Source organism: Fusarium musae, chromosome 1 (assembly GCF_019915245.1).
Source record: "Fusarium musae strain F31 chromosome 1, whole genome shotgun sequence".
Lineage (NCBI taxonomy): Eukaryota > Fungi > Ascomycota > Sordariomycetes > Hypocreales > Nectriaceae > Fusarium > Fusarium musae.
In genome coordinates this window covers 3923898-3942588 of record NC_058387.1, presented here as the reverse complement: position 1 = coordinate 3942588, position 18691 = coordinate 3923898, and the positions used below count along the sequence as shown (strand labels likewise).

Here is an 18691-nt window from a genome sequence, read left to right as displayed (position 1 = left end):
TTGAAGTTGTTTGATACCAATTGAGTAGGTAGATCATCTTCCTGCATCTCATCCTCTCAACAAACGAAATATCAATGACATCCACCACTTCTGATGTCTGATCCCCCCAAACGCCATACCATGCATAACGCGCGAGGCAAAGACAATCCCACCACGGCCCTCAACGTCATCCAAAAAAAAAAAATTCCCTTTTCACTGGTATTATTAGATCAGGTTGTTTACAGCTCAAGATCCCTTGTCATCGATCATTGGCATCCTCTCAAGTGATTTCTCATTGAAATCTATATCCTGCAAACTGACCTGGTGCCGGTGCGCCGTAACCACCAGGGACTTGCGGCCACATGGGTAGTTGGCCGCTCGGGTCAGGAGGAGGATAGGGGTTGGCTTGGAAGGTATTTCCACTCTCCGGCCGTAGCGGCGAGTTCCTGTACCCGCCGGTTGCAGATGCCACTCTTCCATATGGACTCAGCGGCCTGCTGCCGAACTCGCCTGAAGGTTGTCTAGCGTGAGAGGAATTACCAAAACGTGTCTGACCACCGCCCGTTGCCTTCAACGTGGCGGCATCAGGAAGCTGGACGTCCCGGAGAATAGAGACCATGGCCGTGGGGTTAACGCGTTGTGCGTCAAAGCTTTGAGAAGGGGGGAGGATGTTAAGAAGGAAAGTAATATCCCTGTGTAACGCTGATGCTTGGTTCCGGCGCTGCTGGTCAAGGCGGCGGCCCGCTGCACCCTTGAGAGGCGACACTCCTCTAGCGAGTCGTTTGGGGGGGTTGAGCTCATCATCGTCTCCAGCAAGAGGCCGTTTTGGAGAAGCAGTTGCCCGAACATACTGAGGACGGGGACTCTGTTCTTGTCGCGCTGGCATGGGGCTGTTTCGCAGTGAAATAGGCTGCTCGACCGTAGTGGGCATGACTTGTTTTGGCCTCATTTGCACTGCCTTCGAAATTATGATAGGGGCAGCAACTGGGTCAAACTTGTCGGATGAAAATCTGGCAACAAAAGACTTCAGTTTGGGATCCTCAGGGAAGAGTTCTGCCATTCGGTCCTCCAGCTTGGATATTTGCGATAGCTCGCCATACTGCGATTCGTATTTGTGGAAATACGCGTAAAGCGGCTTTGCCTTTGCGAGAGTCTCTGGTTTGGAAACCAATCGGGTAACACAAGTCTCAAACACGGCTCGCGCATCTATAAGTGATCAGTTTCAATCATTGCCTCATTAAGAATTCCAAACCTACTAGTCGTGTCATCCTTGGAATGAAGATACTTCAAGTATTCTATCATGAACATCTCATCGTTGGGGAACAGACGGGCGCCTCTTTCGAAGATCTTGGCGCCAACGGGATCTTTGTAGACAACAGACTCAAGAAGAGCAACGGCTACGTAGACATCGCTTGTGAGTCGTCCCTTCTGACGTGCATCAGTGAAGACTTTGCGCAAACCACCTTCTGACTGGTTGCCTTTGCCTTGAATGCGTCGCATGGCCCTTGCAAGAGCAATCCAGACATAGGAAATGGTACGGGACAGAAGTTGTGTTTCAGCAGCATATCCCCTCTGAATTGCAAGAATGCGTTCTTCCATGGGCGAACGCTTAGGCTTGCTGTCTTCCTCATCATCGTCGTCATCATTGTGTTCGATGGAAGCCTGAACCAGATCTTGTGCAGCGGCCTGTCTCAATGTGGACACCTCTAACTTCTCCCGCTCTTTGACTTTGTCGCCCATTTCGTACAATGTTTCAAGAACATCATCGTATGGCTTTCGGACAGCCTGGGCAAACTCGGCCTTGTCAACCTCTTTGCCAGGATAGTTGACTTCAATGTGGTCCGCATGTTTCAAGGCAAGCAGGACACTTTCACGGTTTGCTCGAATGCCTTCAAGTAGCAATTCTGTGCCCAACTCTTTGTCGTTTTCCCGGATATCGTTTTGGAAACACCACTCTGCCGCATCAACCCAGATCTCAGGCCAGAAACGGAGTGCCATCAACGCTTGCTTGTAGACGTAGAGTACCCGTTGGTTGTATGTTTTGGGCTCATCCGTTTTCAACACAAGGGGGTCCTCTTTCTCCCAAGCGATCCACTTCTTCCACAGTTCAACCTGATCTCTGAACTCCTGGTCCCCATCAAACCCTGGAGCTGGCGGTAATCGGGGAAGATTAGTGCGTCTGAGGTGCCGGGTGATGTTGTCCAGAGCAATATTGGCACTCTTGGCGGACATATAGCCTGGAGAGCGCTCTTGGATGAATTTGCGTCCCTAATAATGTTAGCGTTTATGCTGTTGTAGGCAAAGGAGTAAAGCATACAGTCATCTTATTCAGTCCCATCTCGAACTGGTCGTACTCCTTCCAGAGATTGTTGACGGTCAACATGGGCACGGAGATAGCGCGTTGATATACTTTGCGCAATTGATCCATCTTTTGCTGGTCCTGCCAACCTGTACCACCAATCTGGCCGGGGCCGTTTTTGACGAACTGGACATAATCTTGCCAGATATTGCCAGAATCTCGATCCACACCGATGTTGTCGATGACAAACTCATAGGACTGGGTAATAGTTCGGCGAGCTTGGCCAGAAGGATCATTGTTGAGATCGTTGCGACGGCGAATATAGTTGAGATAGACTGTCCACAGCTTGACATTGGGTACGGTCATAAGACATCTTCCAAAAAGCTGTTCAGCATCGACAAAGTTGTCGAGACCAAGCTCCATCTCGATCCATTCGACCCAGACGTCAGCCTGGTAGATGTTGTCAATACATATTACAGGAAGAAATGAGGTTCACTCACAGCTTGTGGAAATATCTCGAGAAAACGATTATAGGTACTTCGAGCAAGATCAAGTCGGCTCAAGCGTCTATGGTCGGCGATCAAGTTAAGCCAAGCATCCATATCCCCACGAGGATCCTCTTTAACACGGGCCTCGAGGAGAGCAACAGGGTCGAGACCAGCCAAAGCTGGAGTCACATTGGAAGGGACGGCAGGAGGAACAGGTGTATAGGTTAGAGCTGGCTGAGCAGGTTCATGAGATGCAGTGGAACGGCCAGGATGAGGGAGCGAGGGCACTTCTTCCGATCGAGGAGCAGTATTGGAAGGCTGGTCAGCTTCATCTTCGCCCTCATCTTCGTCATCGGATGCTTCAACAATAAAGCCCCCTGACATCTTGGGTTTGGAAGGTTGACGTTGAGCAAAGGTCGCAGATTGTTCAGTAACTGGCGCAGGTGTACCGATGGTGACTGACTCTGGATCATATTCTCCCCCATCATCTTCTGTACCATTATCTGCGGTATCAGCGTCACCAGAAGCAGGAGAGTCTTGAGCGTAGTTATCAACTTGTTCCTCGCTATGCTGAACTTGAAAACCCGGCGCACTAGTATCCTCTCCTCCCCATGAAGCACCTTCGGAAGCCATCCTGCAATTTTAAAAACAGGCCGTGCTGCAAAGTCTCGATCAAGAAGCAAGCGATTTCGAAAGGCGCGTCAGCGAAGACCTGTGAAATCAGAAGATGATGTCCGAGTCGCGAACGGCAATCGGGAGGTCAGAATTGAGAGTACGCAAGCGGTCGCTACTCGATAGAGTCACGGGTATCTCGATTGAAGGGGTGCGATGGGCCCGGTCGAAAATGATTCAATCCTTGATGATACGAGACAAGCGGGCAGTAGAGTCTGTCGCGAACGAAGCAAGCTCCACGAGCTGCGCCAGCTTGCTCCGGATGATATATGTCTGAATTCAGCGCCTAAAGAGAAAATCAAAGACAGCGATACAAAGACAGGCGTGCAATCGATCCGGGTTGGGGAAATGGTCGTGCGTCGAGCTGCGCGTGGATGGTTTTGGTCGAGCGCCTCAAAGTCTGATAGCTCCAACAAAGAACAGTAATCTTGAACAAAGCAGTTGCGGCAGAAACCAGGTTGGGCTTAGAACGTCTAAGGCGGTGAACGAACTTGGTATTCAAGAGCCGCACTTTAGTGGGTCACTACTAGAGAGAATGGATGGACAGGCTTTTGATGGGAGGTATTCAAAAGAAAATACATAAGATTGATGAGAATGGATAGCACTGTGTATGAGTGGGTTTTCAGGAAAATTGACAGATCGCCCTGTTCGTATAAACTCTGGTTCTCATATTTATAACCATAGGACCACCTACTCAACAGAAGAGATAATATTCAAAGACTGCCCTGTTGGTTGGGCTTTGGACAATGCCCGCACACAATCAAACTTCCATGTCAAGGTCACCTGACTGAGATGAGTTCCTGGGATTCCATTCAGGGAGGTCGCGTCCCCAACGCAACCTCTCTACGCGGGTATGACCGCTAACGCGTCCCACTGTCGCTCCTCACATTTTGGACCTTGACGCCCAGGGCAGGTCATCCCCCGTCGCAACCAGAAATCGATCCGCTCTTGTTTTCTTTTAGGGACCCATGCTCGCATACTCCGTACTGCTATTAAGACTAGTACGACGCTTTTCATCAAACAACTACTACTACTACATCCACCCAGCTTCTATTCCTCTCTTCTTCTCTCTTCTCTTGCATCTCACATCGCGCTTCTCCCCACATCAACCTTCACACATCGTAAAGAACCAGACACTCGTGCTCTCGTTCTTTTTCACCCTTTTCCTTTAGAACCTCGATTTTTGCCACTTCCGTGTGCTCCTGATTACGACCTACTCAGTTCATACACCCCCCATCTTCATCAAAATGTCTGTCGTTTCGCTTTTGGGCGTTAATGTCCTAAACAACCCAGCCAAGTTCACCGACAAGTACGAGTTTGAGATTACTTTCGAATGCCTCGAGCCGCTAGAGAAGGGTTCGTGCAACTTTGGTCTATTGCAGGGTAAAAAACCACAACGCTAATAAGGAACAGATCTCGAGTGGAAGCTCACTTACGTTGGATCCGCTACCAGGTATGGATCAGCTTGATTGAGGCCCCTCCTTACACCGCTTCTTCTAACACTTCTCAGTGACCAGTACGACCAAGAACTCGACTCCCTTCTCGTCGGTCCCATCCCCGTTGGTGTCAACAAATTCATTTTCGAGGCCGATGCTCCCAAAACCGCCCGGATTCCCGATGCAGAGATTCTCGGTGTTACCGTCATTCTTCTAACATGCGCCTACGATGGACGTGAGTTTATTCGCGTCGGTTACTACGTCAACAACGAATATGACTCGGAGGAGCTCAACGCTGAGCCCCCGGCTAAGCCCATTATTGAGCGTGTGAAGCGCAATGTATTGGCTGAGAAGCCCCGAGTGACTCGGTTTGCCATCAAGTGGTAAGTCGAAAAATCAGCAAGCGATAATGTATTCAAGCTAACACGACTCCAGGGATTCCGAGGCATCTGCCCCCGCTGAGTACCCCCCTGAGCAACCCGAGGCTGATCTTGTCGCCGACGGCGACGAATACGGTGCTGAAGAGGCCGACGAGGAGAAAGCTGCTGAAGCTGACGAGGCTGAGGCTAGCTCCAAGGCCAAGGCCAGCAACGGAGAGGATTCAGAGATGGCTGGTGTGGAGAACGAAGGAGAGAACGCTCAGGATGAGGAGGAGCTGTCCGATGACGGAAGTGTCGACATCGAGGGCGAGAGTGAGGAGGAGCTTGAGGAGGAAGAGGAAGGAGAAGGCGAGGCTGAGGCTGAAGCCGATGGTGATGCCATGGAGGTTGACAGTGCTGAGAAGCCCGCCGCATCAGCCGCCAAGCCCGTGAGTGTCGCTTCCTAAGCACTCCAACAAGGATATTTGCGTGTGATATGGCTGCGGTGCGAATGAGGCATTGGACAATGAATGCTACTGAGAGGTCTTAATACGCTGGCTGGTACCTGTTTGTTTTATAGAGTTATGAAGACATGAAAGGGAATGATATCAGGCGGGTTGGGTATAGAGCCAAGGAAGGTAGGTAGTCGAGAGGATACATTAGGCTATTGCTTGGACATGTAGGAGTATGAAACTAAACCCTATTATTGCAAGATATGCAGCTGTCTGTTGTATTTCAGCCAGTACATGTGTATAGTGAGGCTCAAATAAACAGTACAGTAGTAGGAAGCAGTGCATGCATGGTGGTAGTAGTCGACGGCTGGTCAATGGCACATGACAAACGTAATTGCATTTGCTCAACACCATGTTGATCAGCGATAATCTAAGGTTCTGACGATGAATTTCGGCACGTGGATGCTGTGAAACTCTAACCCCCGCAATATAGTATACCCTCTCAGTCATCCGCGCTCAGGGTCGCCCGGTTTGTGAGAGGAGATGGCTGCATGACGTAGAATGTTAAAGACGGATACTAAACTACAGGCAATTTTGTAGAGTAAGCAGATGCCTTATATCCAATCCCGCATCGCCGCCATCATGGTATTCCGTTGACAACCGCTAGAGGCCGTGTTCAAGCGAACGTCAAACTGAGTTGGTGACCGACAAAACGCCTTTTTCCAGTACAGCCTCGTTATCAGAGTCCTATGGGATTGATCCTCCATTCCCCGGCTGGTCTCTCACCCCATATCAAATCAAGAATTGGGTTTCGGCAAAGACTCGGGACGAGTGAGGCTTGTGAGCCCTTGGCAGCCCTATCATGAAGCAATAGTGTGTATACCGTCACATACGCAAATTGTCGACATGAGAATTTATCCATTGGTGTACAATGGTAGGTGCTGTCATGGGTGCTCATGAGATCCATAGTAGGGACATTCAGATCAAAGGCACACTGAGAAGAACATCGCCCATAACAAGTTGTGATCTTTTCAGACTGCTCGCTAACTTTCTGGGTTATTCTTTAGAGAAGGTTGAAAGCTGTACCTTGTCTCGGATGCCAGTGACTGGGGATGCGTGACATGTGGACGAACACTTGTTGGTCCTCGGAGTCATCGTTAGTGCCCGCGTCACTTGGGCGCACTAAGAGCTTGACATAGCTTATCTTGCTTCACTCAAGGATCTTTCGTTTGCCCTACCTTTTCCTCTCACAACCATCCCTTCTTTTGCTTATTCAACCTTAACCATGGATGTTGGCCGAGCATGACCCAGCCGCAACATTCATCGGGGTCCGCCGATGATTTGCAATCAGGCTCGAGTCTGGAAGAATAGAAATACCCCTCGACCTTCCACCTCCATCTCCTTTCTTGACAGCGACTTTTATAGTATTAGAATATCATGTGAATATTTCCATTTTCAAGCCAAGTGACGTGAAGCTCATCAATGACCACAAACACTTCCTCTCAGGCTCTAGATGATCTTGTCAGAGCAACCGACAACTTTCGCGAACAATATCTACGCGCTCTGACAACCCTTCAAGATGGCCTCGTCGCTCATCGACGAGACACAGCAGAAAGCCATGCTCGCAGCAGCATCTCCATGCCTGAGCCCTACGGCCCATTCACACCACCCTTGAGAGCTTCCACGGGCCCTACATTCGCATCAGAGGCCTCTTTGTCTCCTATCTTCCGGCGAGGGCGGGCCGCAACTCTTGAGAGCACAAAAGAAAGACCATCTTTGTCTGCTGAGCCTCAGCACTTTACGGGTTCGCCAAGTGGCAGTCATCGCGTTGTCTTTGCCCAGGACGAGGATGTTTCTTTCATTCCTCTCCCTCTCCTGGATAACACGACAGCTACTACCACAACGCGAGAGGTTGAGGACTATCCCCATAACATTGTCAGGGATCATCTCGGCCAGGCAGACTGGGCCGATAGTCAACTCCTCCAGCATCTGAAAATCGAAGATTTCACCCCCGAAATGGCACCCTTTCTGGACGATATCATGAAACGACGTTCCGAGATTGATATAGATGTACCCTTCCGTGAATTTGCGGCGTATGAGAGAGAGCAGTATAGTCAGTCTACATTTGAAGTGTACGAGGTTGGCCATAACTGTAAACTCACCAAACTCAGCGCTGACGGAGATGGAGACGCGCAGTCAGATGTCAAGTATACGGGCGAGGGCCCCTACGAGATTCCGGCTGATAATGTCGACGCCCCTACGGTTTGGGAAACAATCAGGGTTGTCAACCGAATCGGCACGTCTACAGGCCGAATCACGTACGTCTTTATCATACAACATCATCAGGTTGGACTAACATTTTGTAGCATCGTCCAAGAGCCTACACCTCTTATCCTGGCTGCACTTCACTGGACCATGTCGTCACACTTTGATATGAATGAGCTGCTCACTCATCTCCTCTCTGACGAGCCTAACCGTGGCCGTACCCATGCATTCATGACTAGAGCCTACGAGTGGCCCCCCTCCCAAGCAACTTCTCACTCGCCCATCGTTGTCCCATCGTCGCCGGTCCCGCTCACTGCCAGGCTGTCGGTGTCACCAACCCCTCCTACACCCAACGTTCGTCAGAGGTCTTTCTTCTTTGTATTCAAGTACTACACAGTTGTCAGTCACCCTTTCGAGCCAGCTCCTTGGCAGCGTTTCGATAAAAGACCTTCAGAAAGTCGTCTCGGGGATCATATTGATATCGCTGAATGCGGCTCTGTATTGGCTCTATCACTCGGCGGAGACTCTCGCAAAGCTCCCCCTATGCGTTCGAGAAGAGAGCGTGCTCGAGAAGGGGTTCTATTCGATACATTTGGCCCATGGCAGTTACTTGCTATCCAGAGTTTTCCTGATAACTCTCATACTGTCCGTGGTCCGGAGTTTCAGGAGAAGAAATATGTCAATGGACCATATGCGTTTCTGGACCTACTCATCTCCGAGTACCGTGATGCTACAAAGCGAAACCTGATCCTCCATGAGCGAGTCACCAAGCTCATCACTCCCCCGGTACGTTCACTAAACCCCCATATCTCAATGCTATACTAATCATCTCCAGACCGAATTCATGTTTGACCCTAAACTCAGGGACAAGCTGTTATTCGAAGACAAGCACTTCACCTACATCAGAAGGTACTTCTGGGCGTACAACACCCTTGCTGTTGTGAACACGGGTATCAAGTCAATGATCGCGGCATATATCGACACATTTACAGACAGCTTCTGGGCCGGCACCCACCCGATTCTATGGCCGCATCACGCAGCTGATTCGCCTGATGGGATTGCCTATAGTAAACACATGGCTAAACTGCGCTGTGAGCTTGACAAAGTTGTCCAAGAGCTCACGGAGGTTCTCAAACGCAACGAACGAACCCGTAAGGAGATCGAAAACCTGCGAGATCAGCTCTTCAGTGGAAGCTCCATCAAGGAAAGCCGGAGAGCTATTGAACAGGGCGACAACATTAAAGTCCTCACAATGATCAGTATGATCTTCTTACCACTTACTTTTGTCACGGTACGTTAGCAAAGCGCCATATTTACAAGCCTCCACTAACAACAACCAGTCTGTCTTCGGTATGACGGTCTTTACAGTCCCTGCAACCGACTGGCGATTTCCCCTGACCATGATCCTCGTCTGTGTCCCCTTCATGCTTCTCGTGACTTTCCTCCAAACACGATCATTTAGTGTCCTACTGCGCAAGCTTGGTGCCATTGGCAGTGCACCTGTTCGTCTCATGACCCAATCTCGGAGCCGGTCTCGAGAGATCACAGATGTCCCTGATAATATCTCAGCGGCCAGGGTGAGACGAGGTAGTGGTACATTTCTCGAGAGGATTGCAGCCAGACTTTGGACCAAGAGGTCAGCACAGAAAGTCGAGAGGGATGATTTCGGGGGTGTTTAGTTAAGTTTATGGTCCTCATTGCGAGGTAAACGGCTTCATTTGTATAACAATCACGGCTTCGGGGCGTTCTCGCTTTCTCGCAGGACAACGATGTTCAGTATCATTGTGGCTTGATACGATTACGAATCATGGTTACGAATTATGAGATATGATGGCAAGAGATATAGGCATCTACGATCATGTATCTACACGAAAGTTATCAGATTAACCCCGTTCCATTGTGGAAACTTAGTTTCGAATGTATGCTTTTTCTGCTAAACAAGCTCAATTGTTTAAGCCTCGTGCTCTGAGATCTGATACACGTTCGTTGATGTCAGTCTCTCCAGTCACCAGTGACGTAGACAGCAATGTGAGATTATGAATGGTGGTCAAAAACATTGGGAGAGAACATTATCATGACAGCAATTTTGACATATGAGTCATCAAATTTAAAACAAACAATTTACAAGCTTTAATCCTTAAACACATTTCTCCTATACTTCAGATCCAACGCCGGACCATCATCGCTGACTCTAAACCTATACAACCCTTTGAGGACCTCATTCAATGGTGTCAAGTTGACCAAGCCACTTGATAAGTGAGTAAGTAACACGGTATCTTGTCCATCTGAGTTCCCTTTACGTTTTCTTTCTTTTTTTTTCTTTTCTGAATCCGATTTTCCCATTCGTCGTCTAATCTCACTTTTATGAGATGATCAGTTCTGAATCGTGAGCGCAGTGACAGTGTGGCTTATCGTTCGGTAGCCAGACCGACGTATGCCCGGGACCAGTTCCATGCTGGCGTATGCAACAGAACGCTAGGAAGTGAGACAGCAGACGCAGGGGAAAAGATCGAACGATATAATCAAGCGGGGTATCCATCGTAACGAATCGTCCATCCATTCTGTCCATCTGTTATCCCTAAGGTGACACCCGTCCAAACCCTGGATGATCTGCTGTTGCCAGTGAAGTGCTGTATTAAAATAAAACCCGTCAAGAAAGGACGCCGTGCCGGATGGTGTTTGAACGGTATAAGCCGCTGCAACACATAAACGAAGGTGCCGATATCATCAACCCGCCAATAACTGTAGATACCTCATCCGATCAAAAAGAAATGCTCGCTCTGTATGGAACCATTCAGGCCGTTGCAGGCAGCATGGCGATGAAAAGAAGAAACAATCGTGCTTTCGTGACGTCGTAAACCGCTGGTAGGCTGAAAAATTAGAGAGAAGGTGATATAGCTTATTTGCAATATCAACCATCGTCCTCATCTTCATCCCCTGGGCTTGCTGTGTCCGTCTTAGCTTTCTTGTTTGAGGTGGCTGAGCCGGCTTCAGACTTGCGCTTTGTTCCTGTAGTACCAGAGCTTTCCCCGGCAGAATTATCTTTGCCATCGACACTCTTTTCACCTTCGCGATCCATTGCTGCCACCTCCTCGGCAGTGAGGAAACGTCCACCAGGGCCGCGAGGTCTGCGCATTGCATGATTATGGCGTGACTCGTGAAGATATGGCTTGCGTCCTTTGGACGTCAGTCGGAGCTGTTCTTCAAGTTTCTGTCGAGCAACACGACGCTTGAGGATACGATGGAATTGCTTAGCATTCACATAAAGTGGCGACTCCTCTGCGCCGCTAGCGGCTGGCATTTCCGGGGATTGTGGGTGCTGCATCTGGGGAGCGGGCATCTGAGATGGGGCAACGCCTGGTCGAGTACCGGCATGGCTCATCATGGGCGCCGTCGCGACGCCGGGACTCGTAACCTGGCTCATTCGGCGGCCGGGTATTTGGGACATGCTGTTCATTCGAGGCGATTGTCGTCCGTCCTTTTTGGCATTGGCACCCATCCGAGGCGAACTTTGAGGAATATTGGGATCTGAGGACATATAGCCATAGTTCGTGCCAGAAGCAGCGGCGGTTGCTGCCATCGCGGCGGCCTGTATACCAGGCATCGCATAGTGCATGCCCTGTTGTGCCACTCCGTATTGTGGTCCGTACATGTTGTGTCCTTGTGGTTGAGCTTGCTGCTGTTGAGAAGCGATGACAGGTGAGGATTGTACCGTGTGCTGGGGAATAGTATTCGTTGGTGAAGCGATGTTATTAGCAGTAGCAGAGTTCGCGTAACCGGGATGTGTATTTTGGCCTTGCTGGTATTGACTGTAGTCCATTCTCCACTAGGAATCCAGTCTGATCACTAAGTGTCGAGGAAATACGTCCTCGTCGCGTTACTATTCGTTAACCGCGTAAAAGATCAATGAAGAATTGTTCAGTACTTGACGCGTTATCAAGTGGCGTTGCAACAAGATCTTTACAAGAGAAGACAGAGCGAATAGATGTGATGGTAAGAACTGATCTTCGACTAATGCTCTGCCGTGTTATGTGTTGCCCTTTGGGGTGATAAGGCGGGCGCTGAGCGAATAGCAGAATTTGACTGGGCTTGCGAGCACAGAGCGTTTACTGGGCTGGCTGGCTGTCTGTCTGTCTGTGGTTCGCGGGCGGGAGCGATTGCTGGGCTTGCGCGCGTGTATGATCCAATCAAGGGAAGAAGTGCTTGTGAATTGTGAATGGCCAGAGAATAAAGGTAGCGACACAGGTCAATCAAATCAAATGTTTCGAGAGGCCTTAGGCGATTCTGATTGCTCGTTGAGTGGACGAGAACAGGAGGATTGATTGGCCGTGAAGAAGGAGAGGACGAGGGAAAATGCGACGAGATGATTTGAGGGGCGGGATCCAGTCTGTTATTACGACTTCCTTTGACTGGATGAATCAGCTCCGAATGTGGGTCTCCAGCCGCGTCAGGTTTTGATTGGGAGAGAGACTGTGACGCAAGGAGCGCACCTTCCTCTCTTTTTTAACCCTGGCTGCCTGGTGAGGTGTCTGTGTTTGTATGGGTCCACTTAGGTGGGGGTGTCTATTTTGCCATTGCGGTGGCTGGGCTGTTAGGGTGTGAATCCAAATACCAGCCTGAACTTAGGTTCCCGTCTGAAGATATTTACGATGTACCTACATTTATTTGTCTCGTCTCGTTCAATCCGTCCATTGGAGAACATTTTCAATGAAGAGGTAACTTTGCTGAAGCTTTCATGGGACTCGTCGAAGTCAGTCGATATGATGACAGCTGTCATAGCCATCCAAGTCACAGCCTCTATGTATTAAACGCTTTGGTCCTCGGCATTAACCACCTCTATCCCGGTGTTCCGAGTTGTCAAACCCCAATAGATCAAACTTCTTTATCTGATTCTTCGACAAACCCCGCTGTGAGGTCGATTAAGCATTGGCACAGGTAAACTTGCTTTGTTGGAGGAATGGGGAGATGGTGGGATAGAAGATGATTACAAGTATCTTACGGAGTACTGTGCTTCCAGGTGCTCGGCCTCCAGCTTCTTACGTTTAGGTGTTTTCCTGTTCTAGTACCTCATTTCTATCATTCTTTTCTAGACCGCTTCTCTCTGGATCTTGTATCCCAATAACTGGCTACCTCTTCTCTCTCGCAACTTCAGCCTCAACGAGCAAACAAGTTGTCGCGAGCCGTCACCGAGTGACGACACAAATCGCGGTCGAAATACAAACCGTGTTTCTCACCCCTCTCTCTTTCTTTCTCGTCGGCCGATCATTGTCCGGGTTGGATGGTGTGTGGATGAGCTGGCAATCCGGCTTGGACTAAAATTAGCCCCGAGTTATTCACATCCCGACGGCCGGCATAACGGGGCACAAGGCGCTTTTCAAAGCTGCAAAGTTCTTGAGCTTCTGTCAAATTCACAAAGAGGTAGCCTGCTTTGACTCACGAAGAGCGGTCACCAAAGCAAGGTAAGGCATTCTGCTGGCTACCTGGTAGGTAGGTAGTTGGTGCCCATGCCTGTCTAATCGATACGCTATCGATATGCCACCGTAACAGGGCTGTATATTGATGTCAGTGGGTAGGCCTCAAACATCTCCAGCTTCATCAGGACGTCGATATGTACCTAGTTCTAATTCTTTCCAAAGCTCAGGCATTGAAAGAATAACATCTCAGCTTCACAGTACCTAAGGTATCTAAAACCCAAGGTATGGACACGTGACGAAACGATTTGCCTCTTCTTGGTCACATGCAATGCAGTGAAACGAAGCTGGCTGAGGGGATATGGCAACCTTGAATTGATGTAAACGATTGGCAAATGTCGGTGTGATATTATTGGCACTCGCTCACAGCCTGAATCCAGTGATTCGGACCTCTTCTTCACTGGCCGTGTGGTATTAGAGACATTCCCAACCTCGTTGTAGGAAGTTATCAAACTTGGCTTTATTCTCATTCCGTCAACGGTGTTCCTTTGCCTGTCTGTAGTTGTGAAGAGCTCTGAAGCGTAGCTCCACAGGACAAAGATCCACGTGCAGGATCCGTTGGACGTGCTACGGTACCCGTCCGTCTCTTGTACGAGTGCAGGCCTGGATCTAAAAGGGACGCAATCACAATACGAGGCCCTGTCTGTTCCATCCTGAGACCAGAGCGAATACCTCTGTCCTCCGTACATTGATTATCTCTTTCCCCGTCACTGCCGTTGAGCCCTGTACCTTTAGCTTTTCACCTCATTAAACACACCGGGCTCAGTCTTGAATGTCTCAAACTGGCTGCAGCAGTTCGTACGTAAGAGCTACGGAGTCGGTGAGTGGCCGTGGATCCTTGGCTTGTGGATCGCGGTAATGCTAGCACGGTCATTGCACCTCAATGGGTGGGAATATGCGGGACGTCCTAACGTAGGCTCCGCATGTGGACGAGGAGAGGAACTCTTTGTGTTCCTGTTGCACGCGGACGCGGCGCGTACCTTCAATTGACATCTACACACCTTATTCAAGGGTAGGTACCTACCTAGGTAGGTAGTCAAGAAAACTTTGAGACCTCTATGGCCAGTAACCAAAGGGCTCAGGTAACTTTATACATACTCAGTAAGCCTTCGGATTAAACATTTTCGCCATTTTGCTCCAGAGCTGGAGGTTTTCTTGCTCCATGATGCTGTTGTGTCTCTTTTTGCTTCGAGGGCCGATGTAATGTCATCGTATCCTGAGACGACGACGCAAAGTTGCAACGGTATTTTGCCGAACAGAAGTCAAATTTCGTGTCAGAGTCTCAGATATCGGGGGGGTTACAGCACTGGTGCGTTGTCGGCTGTGCTCGATCTCACGCATCGCATCGCATCGCATTAATGAAATGCACTCACTCACTGCTCAAGTGCATTGTCATATTGCTTCCCAGCTATAGCCTGTACGTACACTATCAGACTATATCTACAGTACTTGTCTCGAGATCGCACGTCGTCTGCTAAAGTGGTGGGGGGGTAACCGCGTGGTGGTGGTGTGTGTATCCCCCCATGTCTTGGCCTACTCTTTCTTTGCTGTTACGGATGCATGTGCGTGGTTGGCCACTTGTCACAGCTTACCTAGTCTGCGGCTAGGTACCTCGAGTTGGTGTGGTTGGGTAGACATCCGTCATCTTTTCCCTTCTCCTCCTAGTCTTCTTCGTCTGCAGAGCGATGCAAGGTTACAAAACTGAGGCTTCATTAGTATCAATTGGTTACCATGGATCGATAATGTTCCGATTGGATTTGACATCAGATTTGGATTTTCAGTTATAAACAATAGGTGCCTAGCTAGCCATGACGCATGTTGTTCTTCTACTACATGTGATTCTGGGGAGTGATGGAATATCAGCGCCTTGGTTTGATATCTCCCAATCATCCCATATCACAACATCAATGCATGTGGCCGCCTCATGATCTCGGACTGCATGCATGTATAACAGCCCAATATCGGCAGCCATATTTTGCGCAAACACATACCTATTGAGAAGTGACTGTCTTGGGCAACAGCGCATCTATCTAGTGACAGAGCCTGATGGACTGACTGCATGCTTGGATTCGGTCTGTCCGCCTTGCCTTTATCTCGGTGTCAGTGTGGAATAGGCTATGGCTGTGACGCCTTAGTTAACGGCTGTGGCCATCAGCGCACTTGCTGCAAAGTCTACCTGATTACACCATCCAGTGAACACGTCGATCAAGTGACGATATTCGTAGCTCAAAGAGCCCTGTCTGGAATAAAGGGTACCTAAGTTGTTTGTTTCCTCATGTCGCGGCCGCCGCCCGCCCATGTCACATTTCAATATCCGATTATCACCTCAGCCGTAATTATATCGATATGATTCATGCCCCTGGGTTCCAGCGTTAACACCTACTACATGTATGCAACGATTCTAGGTTCATCATATCGAAATTAGGCCCGGTCACACGCGGCCGTCACATATCCGGGCATCTTTGGTTCATTGTCGAGTTTTGATTCGTAGTTAATCATTTGTTGCATTTCCTCCAATACCCTTGTTGCGCGCTTAATTCACCACTCAACAAGGCTGCTCACGATATCGCGTTCCAGACGCGTCCCAGACCCTCCTCGTTAGCCTTTCTTTCGCCCTTGTACAGGTAGTTGCAACTCATTTGGCGTGACAAGCCCAAGCCCTTGCGATGGATTCTCATTCGTCGCCGTTATGTTCTTTAAAGAGCTCTCCATTCCAAGTTCGGACACGGCAGAACGGCCATCGTCATCTCGGTCCACGGCGGTCGAGTCCCTGTTTGGAAGGCATTCTTTTGTCTAAAGGCTCAGCTATACGGCTAGTCTGAGTAACATGCCGCTGTCCTTATCCTACTTTTGATGGGGCATTTCGGCTATCGAGTTGACAAGCGTTTCCTGTCCGGTCTGATGATATGTCTAGTGATAAGATACGTAGTGATGTGATGCTGGTCTGTCTATCCATACTCCACCGTCATTTGTCGTGATGAAAACTTATGTCTTTTGAACACTGAGAATCTGCCACCAGATTAATACAGTCGCTAATTCCATAGCGTAGGGTGTTAGTGAAGTCTGTATTTCTAAGTGTTTTCCATGTAATGTTTTTTCCATTCGATGTTGGCTTCTGCAGTACCTTAGTTACAGCACACCACAGTTCATCAAGGACTTGAAACCTGTACAAACACAGTTGGGTCGTTGTGGCTGATATATTCTGCTCACGGAAACCACAATTTTATGCATCAGTAGTATACACAAGCTAATACCTTAAGCATTATCGTATGTTTTGTCGACTGATGACTAGAATATAAGAAAGGCACTATCGAGTACACAGGAGAGTCATGTTTGGTCGTGTAGCAACTATAGGGTAGTAGTAACGGAAGCCTCTCTTATCACTCCCTGAACCAGATGTCAACGCGGACTGTATTCAACCAGTTGTCGTTGACTGAGAAATGTGTCATTGGAAATATCGTTGGCAATGCCAAAGGCGACTCGCTGCGAATGGTAAACCAACTGAAAAGACACGCGAGAATAGGTGGGATCATCCACTGCTGAGAGTTTCAATACCCACGCCGAGTTATGGCCGTTAACCCATAGGCTGGCTATGACCAGCAGTGACTTCGACAAAAGGGGTATCATCTTAGCCAGAAATGTACGATAGTGAGAACTTTCACAGAGCAATAATTGCAGGAGGATAAGTAGCCTTTGCCCAGCAGCTGAAACCCGTGATATCCCAGGACTGCGCTTGAAGGTTTGCACCTCCTCATGCCGCCACCAGTCAGATCACTGGACAAGTGAAACAACTAACTCCCCCACAGGCCTTCCTCGCAACATATCTGAATCCAGGACAGAAGGCTCAGACCAAACGAGTGGACGCGAGCCTTACGAATCAGCCAAGGTTTGCATAGGTGACAGGTGAGCGGGGGATAAAATTATGATAATAAACGAATAGTACTGACACTGGGCAACTTAATCTGCTAGCCGAATGGGGTTCAAAGTTATAGATTTAAAAGAATCGAGACGCACGATAATCATGGAGCCGATGGCAATGTTGTCGAAAGAGTTGGAAGCGATGGCTCGCTAATCAGGAAGCCTATCTCACAGGGAAAGTATCACATTAGAAGCCAAACACTCACAAGTTCTCATCAAGATTAGTCTGTGCTCTTTTGTTCATGTTGAATCGATATGCGTCAAGATTAAGGAAGGATTTTGCTAAGAGGTCGTTATTTGTGCGGATCGAGATGATTAGACGAGCAGGCCATGACGACAACAGGGGTGGTCAAAGCCAAAAAGAATTTGGGCGAGTGAAATTTAAAGTACTACGAGTACTTAAGTGATATATTTGGATCAAGAGATGCTCTCAGGGTGTTTAAGATAACGCCAAGGGGACACTCTATCCCAATTTATAGAGATAGACAAATCTAGTCGAGCACTTGCTCCGCCATGGAGACTAGTAGATTTGATGTTAGCCAATATGACATGATAAACGATCCTAGGATGTTACTTACCAGCGCTTCCAGTATTGTCAGGCTCCACGTATGCCTTGCTGACCTTGCCATCCTCCACCTTGAGGGCATATCGCTTTCCTCGCATACCGCCAAATACCTCGTATGCCTCGAAGCCAAGGTCTAGAGCCTTAGTGAACTCACCAGTAGGGTCGCCAAGGAATCGGATCTGAGAGAAGTTAGAGGAATAGCCTGGAACATTGAACGAGGGGAGTTTCGTGTTAAAAATGTTTACTCACACCGGTCTGCTTGGCGGGGTCGAGCTGCTCACTCCAAGCCTTCATGCTGCAACACAGTCAGAAACATGCCAGATTATCATTGTATACGATGTTTCATGATTGATAAACTTACACAAACGGATCATTGACGGATACAACAAAGACCTGGCCAGCCTGCTTGAGCTTGGGGTGGTTGATGTAAGAGGGAATGTGCTTGCTGGAGCACGTTCCGGAGAAGGCAGCAGGAACGCCAACGATGTATCCATTGGCGGACTTGAACTCCTCCGCGAGATTGACCTTGTTACCGGGCGAGTCCTCCAGAAGGACGTCAAGGTTAGGAATCTCTTGACCAACGCGGACAAAAGCACGAGGGGTAGAGTGGAAGCCTCGCGCAGCCAAAGCAGGCCTGGCGAGGGCGATACGTCGGATAGGAGCTCTGAAGGACATTGCCGAAGGCTGTTCAGATAAAGTGTGAGGCACGCGTGGTCAATTGCTTCTTGGATTGCCAGTTGATTCGCGGCGGAGGTTGAAGCTTGGGACAGCTGTGGTACAAATGACA

The 18691-nt window shown here is 49.1% G+C and overlaps 5 protein-coding genes across 5 annotated transcripts; 2 read left to right on the top strand and 3 right to left on the bottom strand.

Moving 5' to 3' along the window:
• Positions 1 to 271: 271 nt before the first annotated feature.
• On the bottom strand, positions 272 to 3399 carry RNA14 (mRNA 3'-end-processing protein rna14; the record flags this gene model as incomplete). Its single annotated transcript, XM_044818933.1, has 4 exons — positions 272 to 1185; positions 1236 to 2247; positions 2297 to 2728; positions 2779 to 3399. 4 exons carry the CDS (start codon positions 3397 to 3399, stop codon positions 272 to 274), a joined length of 2979 nt encoding a protein of 992 aa, XP_044686635.1.
• A 1286-nt stretch (positions 3400 to 4685) lies between these two features.
• ASF1 (Histone chaperone asf1) lies at positions 4686 to 5700 on the top strand (the record flags this gene model as incomplete). Its single annotated transcript, XM_044818932.1, has 4 exons — positions 4686 to 4794; positions 4852 to 4891; positions 4949 to 5257; positions 5310 to 5700. The coding sequence occupies 4 exons, from the start codon at positions 4686 to 4688 to the stop codon at positions 5698 to 5700; spliced, it is 849 nt and encodes a 282-aa protein (XP_044686634.1).
• Positions 5701 to 7167: 1467 nt separating this feature from the next.
• Positions 7168 to 9629, top strand: J7337_001188 (uncharacterized protein; the record flags this gene model as incomplete). Its single annotated transcript, XM_044818931.1, has 4 exons — positions 7168 to 8003; positions 8052 to 8736; positions 8786 to 9241; positions 9291 to 9629. The coding sequence occupies 4 exons, from the start codon at positions 7168 to 7170 to the stop codon at positions 9627 to 9629; spliced, it is 2316 nt and encodes a 771-aa protein (XP_044686633.1).
• A 1232-nt stretch (positions 9630 to 10861) lies between these two features.
• On the bottom strand, positions 10862 to 11770 carry J7337_001187 (uncharacterized protein; the record flags this gene model as incomplete). Its single annotated transcript, XM_044818930.1, has 1 exon — positions 10862 to 11770. The coding sequence occupies one exon, from the start codon at positions 11768 to 11770 to the stop codon at positions 10862 to 10864; it is 909 nt and encodes a 302-aa protein (XP_044686632.1).
• Positions 11771 to 17830: 6060 nt separating this feature from the next.
• J7337_001186 (uncharacterized protein) lies at positions 17831 to 18579 on the bottom strand (the record flags this gene model as incomplete). Its single annotated transcript, XM_044818929.1, has 4 exons — positions 17831 to 17859; positions 17918 to 18083; positions 18154 to 18199; positions 18266 to 18579. The coding sequence occupies 4 exons, from the start codon at positions 18577 to 18579 to the stop codon at positions 17831 to 17833; spliced, it is 555 nt and encodes a 184-aa protein (XP_044686631.1).
• Positions 18580 to 18691: the final 112 nt, after the last annotated feature.